The 25,015-nt window shown below is 40.0% G+C and overlaps 3 protein-coding genes across 7 annotated transcripts in view; 1 reads left to right on the top strand and 2 right to left on the bottom strand.

Annotated features, from left to right (window-relative positions):
* UBAC2 (UBA domain containing 2) overlaps window positions 1–25,015 on the top strand; it is a 153,902-nt gene that overhangs the window by 23,936 nt on the left and 104,951 nt on the right. For both annotated transcript variants that reach the window (XM_024739744.1, XM_024739738.1), the window contains exons 2-4: window positions 1,538–1,665; window positions 3,828–3,947; window positions 4,814–4,923. In XM_024739744.1, coding sequence (XP_024595512.1) covers window positions 1,538–1,665; window positions 3,828–3,947; window positions 4,814–4,923 — 358 coding nt within the window. The remainder of the gene's footprint in view (window positions 1–1,537; window positions 1,666–3,827; window positions 3,948–4,813; window positions 4,924–25,015) is intronic.
* On the bottom strand, window positions 570–1,025 carry LOC112396174 (28S ribosomal protein S18c, mitochondrial-like). 4 transcript variants are annotated; one of them, XM_024739781.1, is made up of 2 exons: window positions 863–1,025; window positions 570–723 (listed from the first exon to the last, which is right to left on the bottom strand). In XM_024739781.1, the coding sequence occupies exons 1-2, from the start codon at window positions 1,019–1,021 to the stop codon at window positions 667–669; spliced, it is 216 nt and encodes a 71-aa protein (XP_024595549.1). In that variant the 5' UTR covers window positions 1,022–1,025; the 3' UTR covers window positions 570–666. The 4 variants fall into 4 exon arrangements, with proteins under 4 accessions (XP_024595549.1, XP_024595532.1, XP_024595524.1 ...); XM_024739764.1 differs by having other exon boundaries at window positions 576–781; window positions 863–1,021; XM_024739775.1 differs by having other exon boundaries at window positions 587–726; window positions 788–1,021.
* On the bottom strand, window positions 8,886–13,149 carry GPR18 (G protein-coupled receptor 18). The gene is made up of 2 exons (XM_024739728.1): window positions 12,922–13,149; window positions 8,886–10,038 (listed from the first exon to the last, which is right to left on the bottom strand). The coding sequence occupies exons 1-2, from the start codon at window positions 12,955–12,957 to the stop codon at window positions 9,010–9,012; spliced, it is 1,065 nt and encodes a 354-aa protein (XP_024595496.1). The 5' UTR covers window positions 12,958–13,149; the 3' UTR covers window positions 8,886–9,009.

Raw genomic sequence — 25,015 nt, 5'->3', positions numbered from 1 at the left:
TTCCTGTGGTCTTGCCTGTTGATGATCTGGGCATTTCATTCCCTCAAGGAGCTGTGCTAGGCTTTATGGCCAACATAGAGAAGAGAAGGCAGGTGGCCTCCCTCGGGAATCTTTAATGTAGTCGGGAAGGCAAAACAGGTTCCAGACGCTGACTCCTCAACTAGTACCTGGAAACGGGGATGCAGGTTGGGGGAAGAGCCCCTCAGGCTAAAATGGGAGAGACTGATGTAAGGAAGTGGGAACTGAGCTGTTGTTTGAAGTCTGCGTGAGATTTTTTTTTTTTTTAAGTGAAAATCCCATAGTACCTTTTTTTAATTCATATGTATGGAAAATGTAACCAGTATTAACATTTTAAATAATCTGATTTACTTAATGAACATTCTGATATGGAGAGGAAACTTCACTCTTGAAACACTTTTTCCTCATATAATTTCAAATTATTAAGAATTAAAAACATAATATTTTATAGTTTGATAAGATTTAGCCTATCACTTCTCTACTCAAAGGTTATTAAATCTTACAGTCTGAGCCAGTATTACCACCACACAACTGTAAAATAAATTTATTGATGATAACTTTATAGAATTTTCTCCCTGTATTTGATGTTACAAACTTTAGGGTCTTTGAGATATGCAGGATCCTTGTATGTAACTGGCATAAACCCCATTATTTGAGCTCTCTTAATTGCTTTTGTGATTTCTTTTTGTTTCTTCCCACAAAGACCTGCTATGTGCCTTCCATAAATGCATCCAGTAAATGGAGAAATAAACTGGGATAAAAGCTGTACATTCTTATAATCCACACGTTTTCCACACAAGATAGATTTTTTCCGAGGCTCCTTATAAGGATTTTCCATTGGAACAGGCAGGTCCTCATTGCTGGTTACCTGTTTATATTGTGAACAACTTCTTCTCCACAGCACTGCATGAGCCCCAGAATCTGTGAGGCAGACAGCAGCCGTTACGAAGTGCGTTAACATTCTCCTTCCGAGCCCACTGCAGAGGGCTACCATAGCTGCCATGGTTCGTTGCTCTTCCTCTGCGTGAGATTTAGACAAGGCTCCAGGGTGCCTGTGGTGGAAAATCTCAGTAGACCACTGCAGACAGCAATGTTAGCACTTTTAACCGCTTCTTAAATTTCTTAAAGTAAATGTTTATGTACGTGAATCCCAGTCATGCTCAGGAGCTAACTGGTCAGTTTGATAGAAAACATACTCCCCTGTCTATTTCTCTATACTTTGGTGACCGTTTTCTAAAAAGGTATTCCATGTAAGTAAACTTGGTTTGGTCTCGTATAAGAGCCAGATGACAGTGAAGCCCCCATCAGCCAATTTCACTTGTTTTCCAGTGCCGTTTGATCACTTACCTCTGCAGGAAGGATGTTTTGAAAATATATGTTAATAAGAATTAAATTCCAGAGTGTGTGAACTTTGTCTTCATTCTAATTCAAAAGAAGTGAATTATCTTGCTTTTCAGTTGTGTGGTTTTTAAAATCTTAGGGACAGTCATTCTGAAAGCAGTTTTGTTTTTCCCTCCAGACAGAGCACCTGTGTCCAAGGGTCTTTTACTGGTCCCCAGTGCCCTGTCCCTCCTGCTGGCCCTCCTCCTTCCACACTGCCAGAGGTTCTTTGTGTACGACCTTCAGGCAGTCAAGGATGACTTCCAGGTGAGCTCCGCTCCACTGGCCTCTGGGAGGGGAGAAGGCAGGACTTCTTTGATTTGCCTTTCTTCCTGCCATTCTTAGTCTCTCAAAGCCTCTAAATTTGTAAGAAATATTATTTATTATTAATATTCCACTAACAAGTAACTTCTCTAGTTGTATTTATTGATAATTTCAGCAAAGCAGATTATAATGAAGCAGTTGCAGTATTTCCTTTTACACATCTCTTTTCAGCTTCAGTTTTTACTCATGGAAATGCAACTTTTAATTTCAAGAGAATTAAACAATGTTAAATCTGTTTTTTGTATGATTAGCATGCATACTTAACATTTTCAAAAACTTGCCTCAGTTTGAATATCTGTTAGAGGAGCTAAGCTCTCTCAGCTCTAATAGATTGAGAGTCTGTGAATTACTTTTATAGTGGTAATTAAACCAAGTAGGAAATTTCTCTTGGGTTTTTGCTGGTGGGAAGAGCAGAAGTCTGTGGCTTTCAAGATTTATGGGTTGATCACATGAAAAATGCTGGTGCTGGGTCTTGTCTGTGAGTTGGAGTGCAAAAGGGGTATTCGGTACCATTTCCAGCTTGGCAGGGATTTCCCCACACCAACAATAAGCAATTCTCAGACACCAACTTGGGTGTCCTACAGTTGAACTCAGTTCTGATGCCATCTTCCCAGAGAGCATCAGATTCCACAGGGTTAGGGCTCAGTCCCACAGGACTGCCCACTGCGCTCGCACTTCAGATGCCAGTCACCAGCCCAGGTAGTTACTTGGACTTCTGACCAAACGGCTATAAATCCCACGACCCCCTCCCTGAGCTCAATTAATTTGCTAGAACAGTTCACAGAACTCAGAGAAACATTTTATGTACTGGATTACCAGTTTATTATTAAAGGATATAGATGAACATCCAGATGGAAGAGATGCATAGGGCAAGGTAAGGGGAAAGGGTGCGGAGCTGCCGTGCTCTCTCTGAGCCCCACTCTCCTCAGATCTTCACATGTTCATCACCCAGGAAGCTCTCAGAACCCTGTCCTTTTGGGTTTTTATGGAGATTCATTATATAGGCAGGATTGATTAACACTGGCCATTGGCAGTTGATCCACCCTCCAGCCCCTCTCCCTCCCCGGAGGTCAGGGTGTGGGACTGAAAATTCCCACCTTCTAAATCACAAGGTTGGTTCCCCTGGAAGCCAGCCGCCATTCTTAGGTGCTTCCAAAAGTCACCTCATTAACATGACAAAAGACACCGTTATAGCTTTCTTCACTTTGGAAATTCCAATGGCAAAGACCAAAATATATTTCTTATTATAAATCACAATATCAGAGAGTGTTAGTGCAAATTATGGTTATAACCTGCCACTTTTCTTTGCTAAATACTTGATTAGCCATTTTAAGCATGATAATCCATTCTTGAGCACTGACATCTTTTCTTCATAGGGATGTCATTAATGCCATTGCTTAGGTGGGCTTTGCCAAGTTCCTGTGATTCAGTTATTTATCCATACTGCTGCTTTCTGTTGGAATATAATAGAGCTTCAGTATGATTTCAGTTGCTGTAATACAATGATTCTTAATCCTGTCTGCACAGTAGAATAACCTACATAAAGTGTTTTTTGTTTTTTGGTTTTTGGTTTTTTTTTTTTGATGCCAAGACCTCACCCTAGACCAGCTGAGTCAGGGAGCCTAGGGGTGGGGCCTGGGCATTGGTGTACTTTTTTAGAAAGATCCCCAGGGGATTCTAGCATATGGCCAGCCCTGAGAACCACTGCTGTAAGGCAATGTCAGGACCCTGTGGCCCTGAGTTGGTACCTTTCTGTTTGGGGGGTTAATTTGGTTCACCTGGCTAAGTTGGCAACAGTCCCCTTCTCCTGTACCACTTTGTGGGCATTTGTGCTCTAGAGGTGGGACCTGCCTGGATGGAGGACAGTCACCCTCTGTCTAGGAGTGCAAATAGCCACACTCTCCTGGCAGAACCTCTTAAGGAGCCCTCAGTGTGCATTTCTAAGAGCTGCTACAGAGATATGGAGAGTTTCAGTTCTACCTTGGGGAATCTGAGCTTAGAGTATTAAAAATAAGCAGTATAACGTAAACGTAATAAATGTGCCAAGGAAGAGACCTGAATAAATCTTACTCCTATTTGTTATTCTTTTTTAAATCCCCATCTAGATTTGGAGGTTGATTTGTGGAAGAATAATTTGCCTTGACTTGAAAGATACTTTCTGCAGTAGTCTGCTTATTTATAATTTTAGGATATTTGAAAGAAGATATGGAAGCAGAAAATTTGCAGTAAGTTTTTATGTATTTTCCCTTTGCTACTTAGGTTATAGAAAAAAATGTTTCTGTTTTCTTGTTTTTAAATAGTTTTATTTTGTTAAGCTTGGTGTTTCATTAACAATTATCTTTTTATTACATGCTCCTCTGTCTGATTTGGAACATGGACAATAGCCAAAGAAAAAATTTTAATTTAAGCGATTAGCATAATAAAATAATAATGATGATAACAGATAATAATATCAGTGTGAGTGGGCAATAACTTTTTTTTTTTTTTTGCTGCACTGAGCCTTTGTTGCTGCGCACGGGCTTTCTCTAGTTGCGGCGAGTGGGAGCCACTCTTCGTTGCGGTGCACGGGCCTCTCATTGCGGTGGCCCCTCTTGCTGCGGAGCACGGGCTCCAGTCACGCGAGCTTCAGTACTTGTGGCTCACGGGCTCCAGAGCACAGGCTCAGCAGTTGTGGCGCACAGGCCCAGCTGCTCTGCGCATGTGGGATCCTCCTGGACCAGGGCTCGAACCTGTGTCCCCTGCATTGGCAGGCAGATTCCCAACTACTGCGCCACCAGGGAAGCCCAGCAATAACCATTTTAATAAGGATTTTTATTTTAATAAAATTCTAATCACTTATTTTGCTTAATGGTTTGTGTATTAGTTGTAAAAATAAGTCATGCTATAAATATCTTTTCTTCAACATACTTAGAAATTATGGAAGTTAATACATTTGACCAATATGGTTTTACTCCCTCACTTTGAAAAGTCTATTCAAACAAAAAACAAACTTTAAAAAATATATATATACCTGAGCTGGTTCTAATTAAATAAATGTTAGTTTATTTTTAGAAGACTCATCTCTATAATGTTCTTCCTGTTTTATTTTTAGTCCTTTCTGCTGGGTTCCTGGGTTTTGTCAGCGGTGGGTGACTTTATCCTCGTTGAAGCTGTGCGGTATTCCTTTGGTATCACTGCAGCCAGGAATTTGCCTTCTGGATTGTAAGTAGCTATCAAATATTAGCTTAATTCATAACTACTTAAATCTGACTTAAAGCATTATTATACATGAAAGTCAGTAAGAGAATATTTTAAACTTTTAGATATAGTAAAATTGATTTTATATGTAAAAATTCCAGTGTATACTTAACATTTTCATTATGTTCTTGACACAGAATCTGTTTTACACTCACTCTTTTATTTTAGCTTTCAAATCTCATATTTTAGAGAATTTTTAATGAATTTTCTCTTCTGGTCCTGAAGACAATTGTGTTTTCATAGTGAAATTTTGTCTTTGTAACTTTGTTAACTAATTAAACATAAAAATACAAAATTTAATTAATTAGATTAGGAAACAAAATTTATTTGTCTGAAGTTAAGCTTCTGAAGAATGATGCTTTTCTTAAATTATATTGTTTATATATTTCCACCAAAGGTAAAAGAAAATCAGTATATAGATTATAACTTTGTAGCCAATCTGCAGTGGGCAACCTAACTCATAGAGTGTCTGTGCTTTCATATTGTGTTGGTTTTCTTTAAAAACAAAATGAGAAAACATGTATTAATTTATGAAATAATTGGCATTTAGGAGCAGAGTTGTTAGCACATATAAATGCCTTTGAAGCATCTCTGAATTAAGTTTCTGAGACGGTTTTTAAGATATGAGATACTATAAAATAAAGAACATATATTTAAAATTTGTGTGTACTAACTTCAGCCTTATTTTAATTTTCAGTATATATTTTTGAGAACTGTTAGGCTATTGCAAGTACCTTGATTTAGACTCACTTTGGATCTCTATTTTTAGAATACGGTTAGTGATCTTATAGCTCTCACACTTACATTGTTAATATTTATGGTAATAGCTGCCCTTCGTGGGATTTACTGAATTATTGGCATGAGTATTGATGTTTAGTTGTCTTAATAATGTATGATTCTGAATAATATTTTAATGGAGACACATAAAGTTCTGTGTCATAATTATGCAGTTTTTTAGTTTTACGGGTTGTAATTGCAGTTAGACTAAGAAGTTTAAGTTGACTATTCTGCTGTTGTGGTAAATAGTGTAGTCATTAGGAATGATTCCATGTTGATTCAGAAAAGAAGTAGCATTACTAAATCATTAGTTTTCCCCTAACGTTTCTCATTGAGGCCAATTCTTTTTGGTTCTTTATAAGGCCTACTGAGTTGTAGAAGGGTTATGTGTATCGTGTATGTTTGTGTTAGAATAAATTTAGTGGATGGGTAGTAACATAGCTTTTAATTCTTATTTACATCGTCCCCTTGTGTGATGACTTTTTTTTTTCTATTGCACATTGAGTTGAATGACAGTTATTTCTTTGAATGAATGACACTTATTTCTTTATGGAATCGTGACTGGTACGTATAAGGAAGATTGATTCAATTTTGAAGTTGGTGGCAATGTTTTTACTAATTCTTAAGGCCAGAAGGCTTTTACCTATTTAAATCTTAGCTAGTAGCAAGAATTGAAAATTTGAGTAAATTCAAAAGTTATAGGATCCCCTTTGAAAGACAGTGTGAATGTTAATTCAGACATCACCTGAATGAGAATATATTTCTCTTTCCTTTTAAATCATGAAACATTATAATATAGCTTTTTTGAATCTTGACGCGTTCTCAAACATAGACTTCTTGGAACCTAAATCTTTACTTCAATAAACTTTGCATTTTGTAAATATATCTTTTATTTGATGGTAAGCAAAGCTTCAAAAACTCAGGAGAGGAAACTTTTTTAGTCAATGTGTTTTATAATTTGCAGTGTTTTCCATATAATGTCTTGTTACCTTTTTCTTTCTCATCAATGCCAAGTTTACCTGCACTTCCTGCAATTCTTCACTTCTTATTTAATTCTCTCTCTCTCTTTTTTAACCTCACCACTATTAAAACTTCTCTTATAAAGGTCACCAGTATCCAACTAATTCCTAAAGCCAGTGGCTTGTTTTCACTTGTCTTATCTGACCTTTCAGTGGCACATTAAATGCTTTTGACATCCCATTATTTCATGAAATAACCTGCTCGCCTGAATCCTAGCACACTACTCTCTCCTGGTCCTCTTTGACCTCCTTTACTCTTTGCAGCTCCTTTCTCAAGCTTACTCCAGGTGCTCTCTCTGTGCCGTCGCGTCCACCCCCACGACTTCAACTACAGTTAGCATCTGTTATTTGTTTCCCAGCTCTCTATTTCCAGTCCATATTGCTTTCTTGATCTTTCTTCAGTCATATTTCCTAGTGACTTCTAAGACTCAAGGAAAATTCATCATGTTCAGAAGCTCTTACCTCCTCTGATCACCTCTCTTTTTGCACTCTTATCTCCTCCTCCTTCTGTACTCCATATTTTAATTAATGGCGTTTTCATCTACTCAGTCATCCAAGCTGGAAATCTTTCCCTCTTCTCATCAGTGGCGTAGGGCACCGACTTTTATTCATTCGAAGTCCTATGTAAGTCAGCTTTTCATCGCATCTCCTTGACTCCATCTGTCGTTATCCCGGTCTTAACTAGTCTTTTCTTGCCTAGATTTTTGCAGTAATTCTCCAACTAGTCTTCCTATCAATTCCAAAGTATTTCATGCAATGTTTTCAGAAGTTATCTTTCTAAAATAGAAGTTTGACCATGCTAATCTTCCTTTTAAAAACCTCTAAGTCCTTATTTTCTTCAGGATAAAAATCAAGCTTCTTCAAGGTGGCATCAGGGCCATCTAGAATAGTACAGATGGCTTAGACTTTGCCATCACATAGACCAATTTACCTGAGATTCCAGCTCTGCCATGTATTATTTGTGTGTCATCTTGAGCAAGTTACTTCTCTCAACTTCCCTCATCTGTAAATTGGGGCTCATACTCTGTAATTCACAGGGCAGTGGAGGGAACTAAGTAAGGTCACCTATGCAGACATCCTAGCAGTAGCAGCCTCCCCACCCCATATATTGTTGTTTGTTTCTTTCCCTTCAAAGCCCTCATAATCTGACCCCAGTCCAATGTTTCAAGCCACTCCCCCATCAGTCATTCAGCTTTCTTAACATGCTATGTATTTGTATTCTCGTACCTGCTGGTTTTCTTTCTGCACCCTGTTGCCCTTTGGCAGGACTAATTGTCCTTTTTTTAAATAAATTTATTTATTTTATTTTATTTATTTTTGGCTGCATCGGGTCTTCATTGTGGTGCGCGGGCTTCTCATTGCGGTGGCTTCTCTTGTTGCGGAGCACGGTCTCTAGGCCCACGGGCTTCAGTAGTTGTGGCACGTGGGCTCAGTAGTTGTGGCGCATGGGCTTAGTTGCTCTGCAGCATGTGGGATCTTCCCGGACCAGGGCTCGAGCCCGTATCCCCTGCATTGGCAGGCAGATTCTTAACCACTGCGCCACCAGGGAGTTCCCCCCCGACTAGTCTCAAGTAGAGTCTGGTGCATACTCGGCTCTCAGTAAGTGTTTATTGAATGACTATAGTCTGTTTCCAAAGGAAAATGAATTTAGAGTAGGTGGGGGCTGATGGCAATGGCCTTTACAGCACCCTCAGGTGCTTGCTTCTGCAAATTTTGCTCTGCAGCAGTAACAGTGATGAGTTGAACATAGTTGTTTGTGTAGGAATCATGGAAGTTTGGTGTTTAGAATACAAAGTACTGGATTTAGACCACCAATTTGGAGTATAAATTAGACCAAAGGGAGCTGCATCTAGTTGGAAAATAATTCAATCAAATTATTTCAAACAATAGCTCCAATATTTTGCCTGCTGACCTGATTGACATCATGACTCACCTGCACATAGAATTAAATCCAAAAAGTCAACTATGTATTTAGATGAGGCTTGCATATGAAACACGAATTGGATGCTTTTCTCCCAGTAATTCATGAAAATGTTTTATACAGGTTTTAAAAGTAAAGATAATGAATTTATTAAAATACTTTAGTGTATTTAATTATGCTGCCACAGTAATAAGATCTCACAAAGGAGGAAGAGTTCTTAAAGTTTATTATTTGTTTTCGGGAGAGAAGGGACTTGATGATATCATACAGAATATCCACTGACCCTAAGTTAGTAAAGTGAATTTAAAGAGATCGAAGACAAGCAATGACCGTTCATAACATTTCACTGTTTATGTTGCTTAGGGACCGTAAACTACCCGAGCGGAAGCTCTTTCTGCGCACGCTCCGAAGATAATTGCGGTATAGCATGACACTAATGACTCGAGCCTGAAATTGTTTTGAAACAATGTAGTAGAGAATCACATCCAGACAGGTGCTGAGGTTCATGAGGAAGGTGGCAAAGGCTCCCCACGGGTTGTAGCTGTTCTCCTCCCCTCCCAGCATCAGGAAAGCAAAGCAGATGTGGAAAGGCATGAAGCAGACGAGCACCTGCACCATGAGCGTGATAATGATCCGTATAGACTTCTTCTTGACTTTTGGCTTCAGCTTAGATGTCTTACCGTGAAGGAGACTATGAATAATGACCAAGTAGCACCCAATCATGATGAACAGAGGAATTAAGAAAAAGAAAATCAGTCGAGTGAAGTTCAGCGCATTAATAGCTTTTAAGTGGATGATGTCAGAAATCTTGAGGCAGGTGGCAGGGTTGGAGGCTTTATCTGGGTCTTCATAGAGCAGTAGGAGTGGGATGGTGGTTGTCAGGGTCATTATCCAGACTCCCACACACGCTAGCATGGCCTTGCATGTGTTTTTAAGTTCCTTGGTGTGTTTCGGCTGTACAATGGCCATGTATCTGTCGGCACTAATGAAAGCAAGAAGCCATAGAGCAATACTTGGATAAAACACTGTGAGAGCCCCAAGAATCTGGCAGAAGTACTCTCCAAACGGCCATTCACCTTTTGCATAATAAAACATTCGAAAGGGTAAGCTCATTATAAATATCAAGTCCAGTAGTGCCACATTCATCATATAGATGGTTACAGTGGTTCTCTTCTTGGTGGTACAACTGAAAACCCATAAGGCAGTGACATTAACGAATAAGCCAGTTATGAAGATACAGCTGTAGAAGACAAGGGCTGCTGTTTTGTATTCGTCTGGATATGGGTCGATAGAAGGGCCAGGTTGAGCTTGACTGTGAGGGGTGGTCATCTTATAGCTTGTTGTGGGCATGACACTTAGAAACTGGAAAATAGTTAAGAATAAGAGGAATAAAACTCTTTGTTGAAAAAATAAATGCTTAACGTTCTCACACTCGACTTGGCATATCAGTGGATTTTAATTTTGACAGTATTTTATGTCATAGAGTCAATATATGTGTCTTAGTGTTTATTAAGAAATACACTCCCTAGGTATTATTACTAATATGTACTAACATATCAGTGTATTAAGATGGTCTGGTGTGTCATGATGCACTGGCAAATGTATTCATTTCCTCTCTGTAGTGTGAAATTGGGTAACAATTGTGCCTATGGTAGGTATCCTTTGTTTGGGACTAATTGGGGAAAAGCCATTCTGAAGTTTGAATCTTAGAAAATATTGATAGTTTGCCACCTTTTATCATCTTCATTCTGTTTCAATATTTGGTAACCCAGATTAGTAATGTCCAAATAATGAATTTTTACTCATTAAATATAATTTTAATATATAAATTATGTATTAGAAAACTAATTAAAAAAACCATATAACTGGTTGCTTACTGAATATTCACAGTAATTCTCATTTGAGAGCAGGAACTTTTCCTTTTTACTGCTAAATCCCCACTGCCTGATGAGTACATAGTAGATACTCAGTAAGTAATATTTGCTGAATTGATGGATAAGTGAAGGAAGGAAACTTAGGCAGGGTGACCCAGAGCAAGCACTCTCTAGTTTGTCAATGAAGTCTTGCTTAATTGGCCATTAAACCATTTTGTTTTTTTTAAGTGGCAAACACTTCTTCGTAGTATTATGTTCTCTCTAGATTATCATAGGTCTAGAAACAGCAGTGTCTTGTGCCATGGTATACAGATCAAGAACTTTTACTCTCTCTGTTTTTTTTTTGGCCACACCTTGTGGCATGAGGGATCTTAGTTCCCCGACCAGGGATCGAACCCGTACCCCCTGCACTGGGAGTGCAGAGTCTTAACCCCTGGAACTGCCAGGGAAGTCCCACAAGAACTTGACTCTTAAAACAATAGATGGGCTAGGTTTTAATGCACAGTTGGGAGTGCCTAATGCTGAGTCTTCCAGATGGTGTTTACCAGTGCCCCAGAAGCGGATTACACTGCTGCAGTGGTGCATGGAGAGCAACACCTTGAGAATAAGATATTGCTAGTATATGGGCTTCCCTGGTGGCACAGTGGTTGAGAATCTGCCTGCTAATGCAGGGGCCACGGGTTCGAGCCCTGGTCTGGGAAGATCCCACATGCCGCGGAGCAACTAGGCCCGTGAGCCACAACTACTGAGCCTGCGCGACTGGAGCCTGTGCTCCACAACAAGAGAGGCCGCGATAGTGAGAGGCACACGCACCGCGATGAAGAGTGGCCCCCGCTTGCCGCAACTAGAGAAAGCCCTCGCACAGAAACGAAGACCCAGCACAGCCAAAAATAAATTAATTAAATAAAGTACCTATCTAAAAAAAAAAAAAGATATTGCTAGTATAGTAACTTTCATGCCCTCACTCTACCAAGATCCAGAAGCGTAAGTATTATTTGTCAAATTTAATTTTAAAAAAGGAATATCAAAGACAAATAGTTATTAGTAAGAAGTCACTCAGTAACTTTATGTGTTTGCAGAAACTAATTTCCACCCCCCACCCCCCGCAAATGCCCATTTCTACTGGAAGGGAGTTTAGCTGTGACCCCCTCAGTGTGAAATTTCTATCACCCACGATATAACATCAACAACAGTGATTTTAAAAATAGACTCGCTACAAAGAGATGGAACCTTGTGGCATCCCCCTTGAAATATGGAGGTGTAAGAAAAGTTTCCCTCAAAAATGTCACTTTGCAGAATGGTCTCTCTCTCATTCAGCCCTGAGTCTCTGTTTAGTGAAAACTGGGGGAGGTTAGCCATCTGGTAGTGGCATCATGGGCTGTAATTTAAAATTAATTTGAGCAGTTGCTGAGGACAAACACAAGGTATGAATTTGTTTTCTTCTCCCTCCTTTCTTCCCTTCCTACCTTCCTGACTGTAGCGAGTTTGCCAGATATTTAGGTTAAATATGATTTTGGAGTAGAATTCTATATATTTAAAAGCCTGTGTTTATTAAAATTTCCAAATATTGTGTTGACTAGAATATTAATTTCTCTAAAATGAGAAAAATACTACATAGAAAAATTAACTCTCTAGTATTATCATACAAAGGAAAATAATTTTAGAGACTTAACTCATTATTAACTTTCCATGAATTTTTAGATAGTAAAAATTGTAATGTAAATGACATTTTGTATCCTTTTTTCTTTTGTATCAGAACTCCCTCCACCCATCCTTATTCCCGAATTTTGTCACATAAATTCCTTACTTACAAACCATTTTTGAGTAAATCTTTTTCCCCTCATTGGGTTCAAGCTGACTTTATGTCACCAACAGTTGTGTTCATTTGCTTAAGGTTAACTAAGATACGTGTGATGCATGTGTTTTAAAGGCATTACCATACAGGTTGTACTCTGTACACACGGATAAATTTTTGGATAAATATTGAAAAGTGATTGGCTTTTAAGTCAGCATTTTAAAAGCTTTAGATTCCGTGATTAGCTAGTCTTTTCTTAAAAGACTTTAAGTACATTCTGTGAAACAATGTAATTGAAACCAGGTGACAAAGACTCCGATATTTATGATTTATTGTATCAACATTTTCTTTAAGTTTAAAAAACTTACATTTACTATTAAGGTAAAACAGTATTGAAAATAAATGAAACAACATGTTAATAATGTAGGAAGATGACAGTATATCCCGTTTGAGGGTCCTTCACCAACACAGTTTCTGTAATATATTATTAAAATAAAACAAGGATTTTGAGATTTAGTAAATAAGTACAGCATTATTTCTGATAATCTGTGATGAAGTTAATTAAATGCTACTTACCTCCTGTCCATCAAAGGCTGTGTTTGAGAGGAACATTTCTCTGTATACCCAGTTCTGTAAAAGGGATTTCTTTGAGTTGCTTGTGTTAAAATAGCTCTTTCTAGAAATGGTATATTTAAGAAATGCTGTATTTCTTTTGTTTTAGGTTCTTCCGTTGCTTTAAGAAGTTGTTTCAAATATAATACTCGGTATAGGAGTTGGTACTTGTTCAGCTGTAATTGCTGCTTTGTCTCTTTCAGGAAGTACTCTCTGAAATAAGGCTTTTTCAACTTATGACTTTGCCCTGGATGTGGTTTTTCTCTTTCACAAATGATTTGTTTATGAAGTCATGCTTAGCATAATCTCCCCATGAAATGATGGCCTATATTTAAGAGAATCATACAGAAAGGAGAAAATGTCTTGAGTTTGTTTACTTGGTGCTTAAAGTCTGCATCATCTGTTGAAAGAGAATGAGATTTGATGTTGACTGAATAGAATTCATAGTATAACTTAGTTTCTAAGCTGTGTGACTTTGTCTAGTTACTTAAGCACTCTGAGCCTTTGTTCCTGCTTAGTTTCTATAGTGCTAAAATAGAGATAATACCCATCTGGTAGAATTTTGAGGACTCTAAACCAGAGAAGTCCAAGGGCTAACCTGGCACCTAGTAGGTAACTTCCAAACAGCGTTAACCCTTTACTACAAAGTTCCTAAAATCATTGAATATCCACTTTTTACTGCTAAACCATTTTTTTTTTTTTTTTTTTTTTTTTTTTTGCGGTGTGTGGGCCTCTCACTGTTGTGGCCTCTCCTGTTGTGGAGCACAGGCTCTGGACGCGCAGGCTCAGCGGCCGTGGCTCACGGGCCCAGCTGCTCCGCGGCATGTGGGATCTTCCTGGACCAGGGCACGAACCCATGTTCCCAGCATTGGCAGGCGGACTCTCAACCACTGCGCCACCAGGGAAGCCCTAAACCATTTCTAAATGGTAGAAATTTTGGGACCCTCAGTTATTTGCTTCTGCTTTGCATATACCTTTACCTACTTTGGTTTGCTTTATTTATTAAGTCCCCAATGCTTCATATCCCTTTTCTGTCACATGGACGTCTAGAAGTAATTCCTTTTACAAAAACATCCCTACAAATTGTTAAGAACTTTGGAAGTCTTTAGTGGAATAATTTACATATTAGGAGTATTTTAACCTAAGAAGGGAAGTGAGACCAACGAAAAGGGAAGTGAGCAACCCCAATCATTGCCTGCCTGCCTAGTTACATTAAAGTTTTTACTTTCTCTTTTCTTTAAAAAAAATCATAATTTCCTTTGCTTGTACTAAAATTTTAATCATCTTTATACTTGGTTATGCGTGATTTACCAGCCTTTAAAAGGTACATGAACTTGACTGGTGTTTTAATTTAAGACAGTTTGAGGGCACATGCTCCGTTTTTTTTTTTTTTTTCTCAGACAAAACCGTAGTAAATCTGTGACTTATAAATTGCTTAAATCCTTTCCTTTGGTGATTAAAGTACTTTTAATTATGTTAATGCCAGAGTAATGGGTTTTAGAAGCACAAGCAACAGCCACAGCAGCTATTTCTTGTGTAAATGAGGATTTGAGGCCCAGAGAGGGCCAGTGACTTGCTGCAGAACTCAGACAACCAGGCCCAGCCTCTTCTGTGCCAAGTTCAGGGCCCTCCCCTTTCTGCCCTAGCTGCTGTAAAGACTTCCCGTTGTGAGGTGGTTACATTGACTTATTCACTAGACATGATTTGCTCATTGCTGAATTACAGTAACCAGTTTTTTATACATGGAGTTATGTTTCATACGCAGGCTAGGAGTTTGGTATTTCACTTGGAGATAGGAACCTCTTATCTGCAGATCCAATCTTTTCATTGCCTTAATTTCATATAGCCTGTGACAGGTCTTCTAAAATTCAGTATTGATTAGTGTTCTCTGTGCTGCTGAAATCAACAGGCACAGGGAAGGCATATATCTCATTAAGACAAATCCCCTTGTACACAGGGAGATTCTTTTTTCTGACTTGCCAGTCTCTCAGAGAGAGGTACCCAGGGGCACAGCTTGAAGGTGGGTCCCACCTTTCTCTCCATCTTAGCCTTACGGGATCTCCTACTCCTGGCCTTTCACAGGCTGTTCCACCAACAGCTGTGACATTCCTTCCCACCGCACTCCCATCTCTTGGCTTGGGCGGCTGCTATTTATCTTAAAAATTTTAGCTTAGATGCTGCCTTTCCTAGGAAGTTTTCTCTGACCCCTGAAGCTGGTTGATTATTCGCCCCTGTAAGGTTCCTTAGCACTGGATTCTTACCCCTGTAGTGGCTTGTGTTTGTATTATTATTGGGAGTTTATTTGCCTTTTATCCTTCACTACGTTGAGGTCCTTAAGGGTTTGCATGTGTTGTATATGTATGTATTTAACAGTCAGTTAGTAAATACTGGTTGAATGTGTGACTGAAAAAGAAGGTGAAGAAATGGAGGGTCGAATTACTGAGCCCAGTGTCAGCATCAGGGACACTTTGACTTGCTAATGTGAGGGGAACCCCCCAGTCACAAGGCAGACTGGAGGCAAGACCCACTGTCCTTCTCTCCATGACCCTGCAGCAATTAGCATTGTTGTCTGTGCTCGTGGCTCGTCACACAATAATTTTATGTTGGAAAAGAATTACAGTTAAAAAAAAATTTCCCCCAAACCATTTGGCAACAAGTAAGTAAACAACGGATCAAGAATTAAACCTTTGGGGCTTCCCTGGTGGCGCAGTGGTTGAGAGTCCGCCTGCCGATGCAGGGGACGCGGGTTCGTGCCCCGGTCCGGGAAGATCCCACATGACGCGGAGCGGCTGGGCCCGTGAGCCATGGCCTGCGTGTCCGGAGCCTGTGCTCCGCAACGGGAGAGGCCACAACAGTGAGAGGCCCGCGTAGCAAAAAAAGAATTAAACTTTTATAGTGTCTGGTTTGCCTCTTTAATACTTGAACCTAATGAAATTTTTATTCAAATAGAGGAGCTTATCTCATTCGGGGACCAATATTCATGCAGCTTTAATTTCCTTACTTATTTTGGGATATGAATGAAAGAAATGTTTCACCTTGCAAAAGAGGGATTTCACAGAGTTTCCTTCACTTTATAAAGTCATCTGTTTTAGCTCCTTTTTTTTTTTTTTTTTTTTGCGGTACGCGGGCCTCTCACTGTTGTGGCCTCTCCTGTTGTTAATAGACACAGTAAATCCTCATTATAAAAACATGCTCTTTGGGACTTCCCAGTGGTTAAGAATCCACCTTCCAGTGCGGGGGACACAGGTTCAGTCCCTGGTCGCGGAACTAAGTAAGATCCCACATACTGTGGGGCAACTAAGCCCATGCCCTCTAGAGCCCGCTCACCACAACTAGAGAGCCTGTGCGCCACAACTAAGACCCGACAGAGCCAAATAAATAAATATTAAAAAAAAAAAAGAAAACGTGATGTTATATCAGAGATTTGTCTCTGCCACAGATAAAATTGTATTTCTCATTCTTAACACATTTCTCTGTACCTCAGCAAGTGTTAGTGAGGCTTATCCTAGTTCCTCAGACCAGTATTGTGATGAGGGGCCCACTGTAGTTACTGTTTATCTTTCCCAGCTCAGGTGGCCATCAGCACACACAGCCAGAGCAGTTGGTAGACAGCCAGTCCCCAGAAAGGAGAGGTGGTGAGGGACATGGGGGAAGTCCCGAACTAGGGTGAAAATCTTATCATTTGGCCCTGACGGTCTCCCACTTTGATCTTATGGAATCTTTGTGCCATACCCCTTTCTTTTTCAAGCTTGCATCTAAACTTAACTGCTCTTTTTTGAGGGGCAGATATATTGAATAGTGGTTTCTGGATAAAGAAGACTGAGATACTATTTGTTTAAAACTATTTTATTTTAAATCCAGCAACTTACAACTGTAGTCTTATAGCCAAATTAGTATGGACCTCCTTTCCACTTGATTTCCTAAATTGTATTATAAATTTAACATTTCCCAAATTCCTTTTCCTTGGCAATTTTTGTTCAGTTTCACAATTTTACAGACATACGGGCAATCAGATGATTACTTACCTCACAGCAAGCAAGTTGAACCCAGATAACCAAAATGATAGATAATTCTACAAATAAAATAATTAATTAATTCTAAAAATAAAATTGATCTAAATTGGCAATCAAAGTAGAGTTCCCTAAAGATATTAAAGATTCTTTCACTTAGAGGATCTTAGGAGAAGGCATCAACATGACAGTGAAATCATTCCTGGACCCACCGAAATCCCAGGCCAAGAGTTTGCAGGGTGACGTCTCATTAACTGCGTGGAGAGCCATTCAGTGGTCCCCAGGCACAGCCAATAAATTGGAACTCTCTGGTTATTGTGATGTACATGGCCACCTCCTACAGATTCTGGTCTCACAGTTAAAGGAGACATGTAGAGGGAGATGAGTTTCTAGGGGAAAATATCTAGTAATATGGTGAAGTAGCAGCGTAGAAGAAAAAGGTATTGTGGAGAGTCAGGATTGGTAAAGAAATGAGAGGTGTGTTATTGAGTTACTTAAATCCAAACTTGTGTACTGGTGTGTGTGATGGAGGATTTTAGTATCAGGCATCTGTATACTAAAAAGTAACTCCATGACTATAGGTTGAAGTTTGTTGGTTTAAAAAGTTACTTAGGATTTTTTATTATCTCTGCTATTACTCTTATCTGTATTATCAGAGGTGAACAGTCATTAAGCAGAGGTCTAAGTGCTTTACATGCTTCACTGAATTTAACCATTATGCCAACAGCAAAGTATGTTGAGGACACAATAGTTGTATGGATGGTGTAACCCAGGGATATTTACTCAGGAGTCTCAGATTGTGAGATTGTGTTGTACTCTTTCTGTATTATGGTATTGTACTTTGTTTTAGTAAATTTTGTTGAAGTTGGTCCTACTTAATAGAGAATAATCAGAATAGTAATTTGATCTGTAGCAAAAGAATCTTCTGAGGGAAGAGACCATCCTTTCCTTTCCCTGTTTCTCACTAATGAGTTGATATTCCCAAGGAAAGATTTTGTAACTGGATTCTGTCAGCCTGTAAGTTTAATTTTGGGAGGGAGATCTCTGCCATTCAGTGAGCCAAAGACTTTTAAGCACTCAAAAATGCGTATATCCAAAAGGTTGGTAAACATGTATAAGTATGCTGGACCTCATAAGTAATCGGGAAGCGAAAATTAAAACCATAATAAGGATGTTACTACCCACTCACCAAAATGGCTACAGTGAAAAAGACTAACAACAAGAAGTGCTGGCTGAGTAGTATTCCATTATATATACTCAGCCAGCACTGGAATATTACTTGTCCATAAAAAGAAACGAAACGGAGTCATTTGTAGTGAGGTAGATGGACCTAGAGTCTGTCATACAGAGTGAAGTAAGTCAGAAAGAGAAAAACAAATACCTTATGCTAACGCATATATATGGAATCTAAGAAAAAAAATGGTACCGATGAACATAGTGGCAGGGCAGGAATAAAGACATAGACATAGAGAATGGACTTGAGGACACGGAGGGGAATGGGGAAGCTGGGGCAAAGTGAGAGTAACATCGACATATGTACGCTACCGAATGTAAAATAGCTAATGGGAAGCAGCAGTATACCACAGGGAGATCAGCTTGGTGCTTTGCAACGACCTAGAGGGGTGGGATAGGGAGGGTGGGAGGGAGACGCAAGAGGGAGGGGATATGGGGATAGATGTATGCATGTGGCCGATTCACTTTGGAGTACAACAGAAACTAACACAGTATTGTGAAGCAATTATACTCCAATAAAGATCTACTTTAAAAAAAAGAAAAGTGTTGGTGAGGGTACAGAGCAACCAGGAACTCTTGCGCCTGGCTGGTCGGAGCTTAAATTTGGAAAACAGTTGGATATTAAGTACTAAAATGAAGATGCATACACCCTATGACTCACATTCCACTCCTAGGTAGAAATGCGTGTTCCTGTGCACCAGGAGTTAGAGATAGGAATGTTCACAGTAGCATGATTTCTAATCACTCCAAATTAGGGACAACCCACATGTTCAGCAACTGTAGAGTGGATAGATCAGTTGTGTCGACAAGCAGTTGACTGCTTTTCACAATCCAAATGAATCACATAGAAGGCGCATGGAACAACACAGGCGAATCTCGTGCGTATGTTGTTAAGTGAAAAGAGCCAGACGTGAAGGAATTCATATTGTACGATTCCATTTATATGAATTTCAGAAAGCAGACCAAACTGAAATAAAGAGTTTAGGGATTCGCGCATAGGGTTGCGGGAGCATGTAATACGTAGGGCACACGGGAGAGCTCCCAGGATGCTGGGAAGTTCTGTTTGTTGACCTGAGTGCTAATTATTTTAGTGTTTGTTGTGTGATAATTCATTAATCTATTTTTGTTTTGCCCTTGTATCTATAAGGGTCTCAAGAGAAAACAGATAACACACTTAAACTAGAATAATTCAAGGGCTTATGTATAAAGATCTAATGACAAGAATGGAACCTAGTGACAAAAGGGGGACCTTTGGCAGGACCGTTTCCTTGTTGTGCCCACCACCTTTAGGCCCAAAGAGATTAAGGAAGGGAGAGGTTACTAGAACCTGGAGGGGTCACCCCTGGAGAGTCAGCTGCCTTGGAAACAGTAAGTGTGAAGTAACAAGGAACAAGGGGAGTAAGTACCCTGGCCTCAGGCCCCTCCTTGCCCAGATGTCCTCTGAGGCGCTAGCAGAACTCAGCAGAAGCCAGGGGGCCCTTGAGCCTTTGGGTGGAATCTGTACCCTCAGCCTCAGGAACAGAGCAGGGTGGAGAAGAGAAAAGAAGCAAGTGGATTTTTCCAGCATGCTGGGTTTTTCTGTATGAGTGTTACATTTTGTATGAAAGAGGTTTCTTTAAAAAAGCTTAGGCTTTGAGTTGGCAAAACTGGGTTTGAGGCTATCTGCTTCTTCTAAGCTGTTTCCATGAGTAATTTTTTTTAAACACCTTGAGTCTCATCTCATCTGTGAATCATCTGTTCTTATCTATGAATCATCTCTTCTTATCTGTGAATCATCTCATTCTTATAGCTTGTGCAAAGCACATGTTTTAGACACCAAGTACTAGTTCTCATTGTCTCTCTCCTGCCTGAAATACCTTTTTTTTCTTTGCAGCATATTTTTCCTGGGAATTTTCAGACTGGGAGTGAATAACAGTGCAAGAGGTCTGTCTATGCTACTCATTAATTAGCTGAGTTATTGTTTTTAAAAGTTAATTTTCTCTGATCATGACTCTTCCCAGCTGGAAGAAAGGGGAATTTGGATGAGGCTTTCTTGAAGGGCTTCCCACCTCTGGCATTATACAGTTTCTAAGGAACTCTTCCCACTGCAGTGAGTACTTTATCATTGTCTCCTTTTGAATTTTTGTAGGACTGGAGATGAGAGACGTAGGATAGTACTTGGGCCTCTGTGCCCTCACAGCTTCTGGGTGGAACCCCAAATGTGTCCAGGAGTCGTTTAGTCAGACCTCATTGCAGGGAGCCTTGAATGTGTTTGTTGGTATTTGGGTCCTACTTGAAACTCAGAGAACCCAGAACCCTGTGGGGTTCCCATTAATTCCTGGCCGTTGCCTTCCTTTCATATCCTTTATTGTGTTGATTTCTTTAGTGGGTATTTTTTTAAAATTTTTTAATTGAAGTATAGTTGATTTACAATGTCAGCTTCTGGTGTACAGCAAAGTGATTCAATTATGTATTTATATATTCTTTTTCATATTCTTTTCCATTATGGTTTATTACAGGATATTGAATATAGTTCCCTGTGCTCTACAGTACGACCTTGTTGTTCACCTAAGTGTATATGTTTTAAATCTTATTTAAAATTTATCTTGGGCTTCCCTGGTGGCGCAGTGGTTGAGAGTCTGCCTGCCGATGCAGGGGACACGGGTTCGTGCCCTGGCCCGGGAGGATCCCACATGCCACGGAGCGGCTGGGCTCATGAGCCATGGCCGCTGAGCCTGCGCGTCCGGAGGCTGTGCTCTGCGGCGGGAGAGGCCACAGCAGTGAGAGGCCCGCGTACCGCAAAAAAAAAAAAAAAAATTTATCTTTAAGTCAACTTAATCTTCTTAACATATTTGATATTATTTATTCTTTAGACATTTAAACAAACATTTCTAGTAGACTGTTAGATTGTTCCAACTAATTTTCCTATCTACTTTTTCCTTTTTCCTTTTTCCTTTAACCATTACTTTTGTAAGTGGCAAGCAGGAAGTGCAGCTGTGAGGATGGGCCGGGTCCAGGGCTGCCCAGCTCCTAAGCCTGCAAGGCTGCCCACTCTGTCACTTGCCCTCCGCCACTCTCTCAGGAGAGCTGTTGTTCTTCGTGGTGGAGAACCTCCTTGAGACATTATAATCAGCCTGCAGAGGAAGACATAAAAATTGTGCGGGCTCTTTGTTTCCTTGGTAATAAATCTGTACTCATCTGCGTTACTCAGAATTGTTGTTTACCAGAACTCTCCCTCTTAATGCTTAAAAATTAGTCTAGCTCCAGTGACAAATCAGTTGCATTTTTGCAACCATGGTATCTCCTTATTGTTAATGCTTTTCATATGGATATTCTTTACGAGAAGTTTATGGCTTTTAACTCATATGGCCTCTTGCCATCAACAAGCCGTGCTATCTGTATAGTATCTTAACAGAAAAGGGAAGGAAGTGGGTGGGTAGTACCACCCTCAGAGACCTGCAGGGCGGCCTGCTGGTGTGCATTTGGACGGAGGGACATAGATCCTTGGCTTCAGCCTTGCCTCTAGTGGAGGATTTATTCTTCTAATGTTAATGTAGTTCTTTATTTGGGGATCAGTAATCCTAGGTTTTTAGAGTTGGGAGTTGGAGGTTTCCATGGCTCTCTCTTTTACAGTTGTGTTTTTATTCATCCCTTGATCGTACTCTCATCTCCTGTATTATTCTTCATATTTTGTGTCTGTCTTGTTGACAAGGACCTGGTGCATTCGTCTTCACATGTATCAGAGCACCTAGCATAGTGCTTCACACACAGTAGACCCTCAGTAAATAGGCTTTTTGATTTGACAAGTGTTTGTGTGCTTCTTTTTCTAAAGAAAAGAAAACTATACGGTGTCCCGCCAAAATGAACGCCTAATGTTTCTAAATAGATATGATCACAAAGACAATATCAAGCAAAAGAGTGAGACAAGAGATAGATTAGAGTTGGTGGAGGAGAGGCCCTAGGGTGAAGATATTTCGGCAAGATAAATATTTGATGTATAAGAAAAGTTAATACAATTTATTTCATGCAGGAGGACTTACACTCATGTGTAAGCTCATGTATGTTTTCCACTGTTCCATACTGATCGACATCCAAGGTTGTTTTGACATAAACACTGTGCTTTTACTGCCACCTACAGGTGACAGCGGGTCGTGGAGCTCTTCACCTTGACCCGATTTGAAGTCTTGTTGAGATTGAAATCAATGTTTTAAAAGCTGTTAATTGGTAGAAGATAATACATATATTTTAATGTTAATTTCTCAATATTTCTATATTATGCAGAATTATGTAGTAGACATATCCTTATTCCTCTAAAACGTTTTGGCTTAGAGACCATTTCTGCCTTCATGGGAAGCATTCTGTCGTTTTTAGGAAAGTGTTTTCCTCTGTAGGACTGTGTATTCCTGGGCTAGGGCCTTGAGAAGATTCCACTTTAAATGTTATTTGTGCCTGATGTTCTACTAAGAGTTAAACATAAAGGTGGCCTTAGAACAAATTTGATATGGTTTAAATGTTTTTTAATTGTAGTAAAATGTACACACATGAAATGTACTGTCGTAACCATTTTTAAGGTACAGCTCAGTAGTGTTGGAAGTACGTTCGCATTGTTGCGCAGCCAGTCTCCAGAACTTCTTTCCTCTTCCCAAACTGAAACTCCGTGCTCGTTGAGCAACTGCCATCCTTCCCTCCCGCACCTGGCAACCACCATTCTATTTTCCGTCAGTGAATTTGCCTACCCTATATACCTCATGTAAGTGGAATCGTACAATATTTGTCTTTTGTGATTGGCTGATTTCACTTAGTATAATGTCCTCAAGGTCCGTCCATGTTGTAGCATGTGTCAGAACGTCCTTCCTCTTTAAGGATGAATAATATTCAGTTGTATGTATATATTACATTTTATTTCTCCATTCATCTGCTGATAGATACTTGGCTTGCTTCCACCTTTTGGCTATTGTGACTAATAGATGTACAGATATCTCTTTGAGACCCTCCTTCAGTTCTTTTGGGTATATATCCAGAAGTGGAATCGCTGGGTCATGTGGTAATTCTATTTTTAATTTTTTAAGGGACCACCGTACTATTTTCTATAGAGCTGTACCATATTGCATTCTCAGCAGCAGTGCACAAGGGTTCCAGTTTCTCCACATCCTTGCCAACACTTTTTTTTTTTTTTTTTAAAGGTTTTTTTTTTTAATTAATTAATTTATTTATTTATTTTAGCGGTACGCGGGCCTCTCACTGTTGTGGCCTCTCCCGTTGCGGAGCACAGGCTCCGGAAGCGCAGGCTCAGCGGCCATGGCTCACGGGCCCAGCCGCTCCGCGGCATGTGGGATCTTCCCGGACCGGGGCACGAACCCGTGTCCCCTGCACTGGCAGGCGGACTCTCAACCACTGCGCCACCAGGGAAGCCCCTTGCCAACACTTTTTTCTGTTTTTTGTTTTGATAGTAGCCATCCTAATGAGTTTGAGATGGTATCTCATTGTGGTTTTGATTTCCATTTCCCTGATGATTATTGGCATTGAGCGAGTTTTCATGTGCTTGTTGGCCATTTATACATCTTCTTTACAGAAGTGTCTATTCGGGTCCTTTGCGCATTTTTAAATCAGCTTTTGTTGTTGTTGTTAACACGTAGGAGTTCTTTATATTTTCTGGGTAATGACCCTTTATCAGATACTATGATTTGCCAATATTTTCTCTTATTCCATAGGCTGCCTTCTTGCTCTGCTTGTTTCCTTTGATGTGAGGAAGTTTTGGGGCATGGTTTTAGGTCCACCCATTTATTATTCTCATGATAAGGATGAATTGAAATGCTTTAAATGTTTAAATGTTAAGATAGGGTAGAATAGATTTTCCTCAGTAAAATCCATTTGTCCTTTAGAGACTTTCCGCAATGACTTAATCTGAAGAGTATTTATCTCCAGTCCTCAACACCTTTCCTTCATCCGGGAGGGTGTAAAGCAGGGTGAACAGAAACAAGCTGTATCCCAGAATTGGCTCACTTCAGAGCCTTCCACTTACAAGTGCTTCCTTCTCATGCTCTGGAAATTGTTTGTCTCTATTATTGCAATAATATGAAAATGAAAGAACATTTACCTTTCTGTAGTGTTCTTATTCCCTGCTGGACCTGATTAATATGTATCAATGATTGCCTTGAAAATGTAGCATGTTTGCAAATGAAATTTGCAAATTACAAACACTTTGGGAGATATTTTAATAGTAAGCAAAGAAACCCTGGAACACAGTGGCTCAGAGAACACAGGTGTCTGTTTCTCTTTTGTAACATCCCTGGTGGGCAGGTAGGCTCTGTTCTAGGAAGTCGTTGGGACCCAGCTGGTAGGGCAGCTCTGTCATCCTCACCATGTGCCCTCCAAGGTTTCCATTTCTAGCAATGGGGAGGAATCAGAAGGGAAGTCCAGGATAAGGGGTTGCTCTTTCACCAGGTACTTTGGAAGTTGTAAATGTCACTGCTGCTCATACACCATTGGCAGGAGCTTGGTCATGTGGCCACACCTAATCATAGGGGAGGCTGGGAAACTAGCTCTAGCGAGGGAGCCAAGTCCCTGGAGACAAGGGAGAATGGGTCTGAGGGGAACTGCTAGCAGTCGCCTTCAAAGACCAAGAGCTGTAATACATTAACTGGTTTAGCAAGTTATGGGCTCTGTGATCGACGTATAAAACACTGAAGAGAGAGAACATCAGGTCTTTCTCTTTAGCCTAAACAATCAACTGCAGAGTCACTGAACGGCAGGATTGTTGTTTCGGTAGTCGTGTGTCTGGGAAGGCTAAGGGAAGCCTGTGAGATGGCATTGTGATGTGACTACCAGTTGACACT

The sequence above is a fragment of the Neophocaena asiaeorientalis genome, unplaced genomic scaffold (assembly GCF_003031525.2).
Source record: "Neophocaena asiaeorientalis asiaeorientalis breed wild unplaced genomic scaffold, Neophocaena_asiaeorientalis_V1.1 scaffold9, whole genome shotgun sequence".
NCBI lineage: Eukaryota > Metazoa > Chordata > Mammalia > Artiodactyla > Phocoenidae > Neophocaena > Neophocaena asiaeorientalis.
The sequence above is the reverse complement of the archived record's forward strand: the minus strand, read 5'-3'. Positions and strand labels throughout refer to the sequence as shown.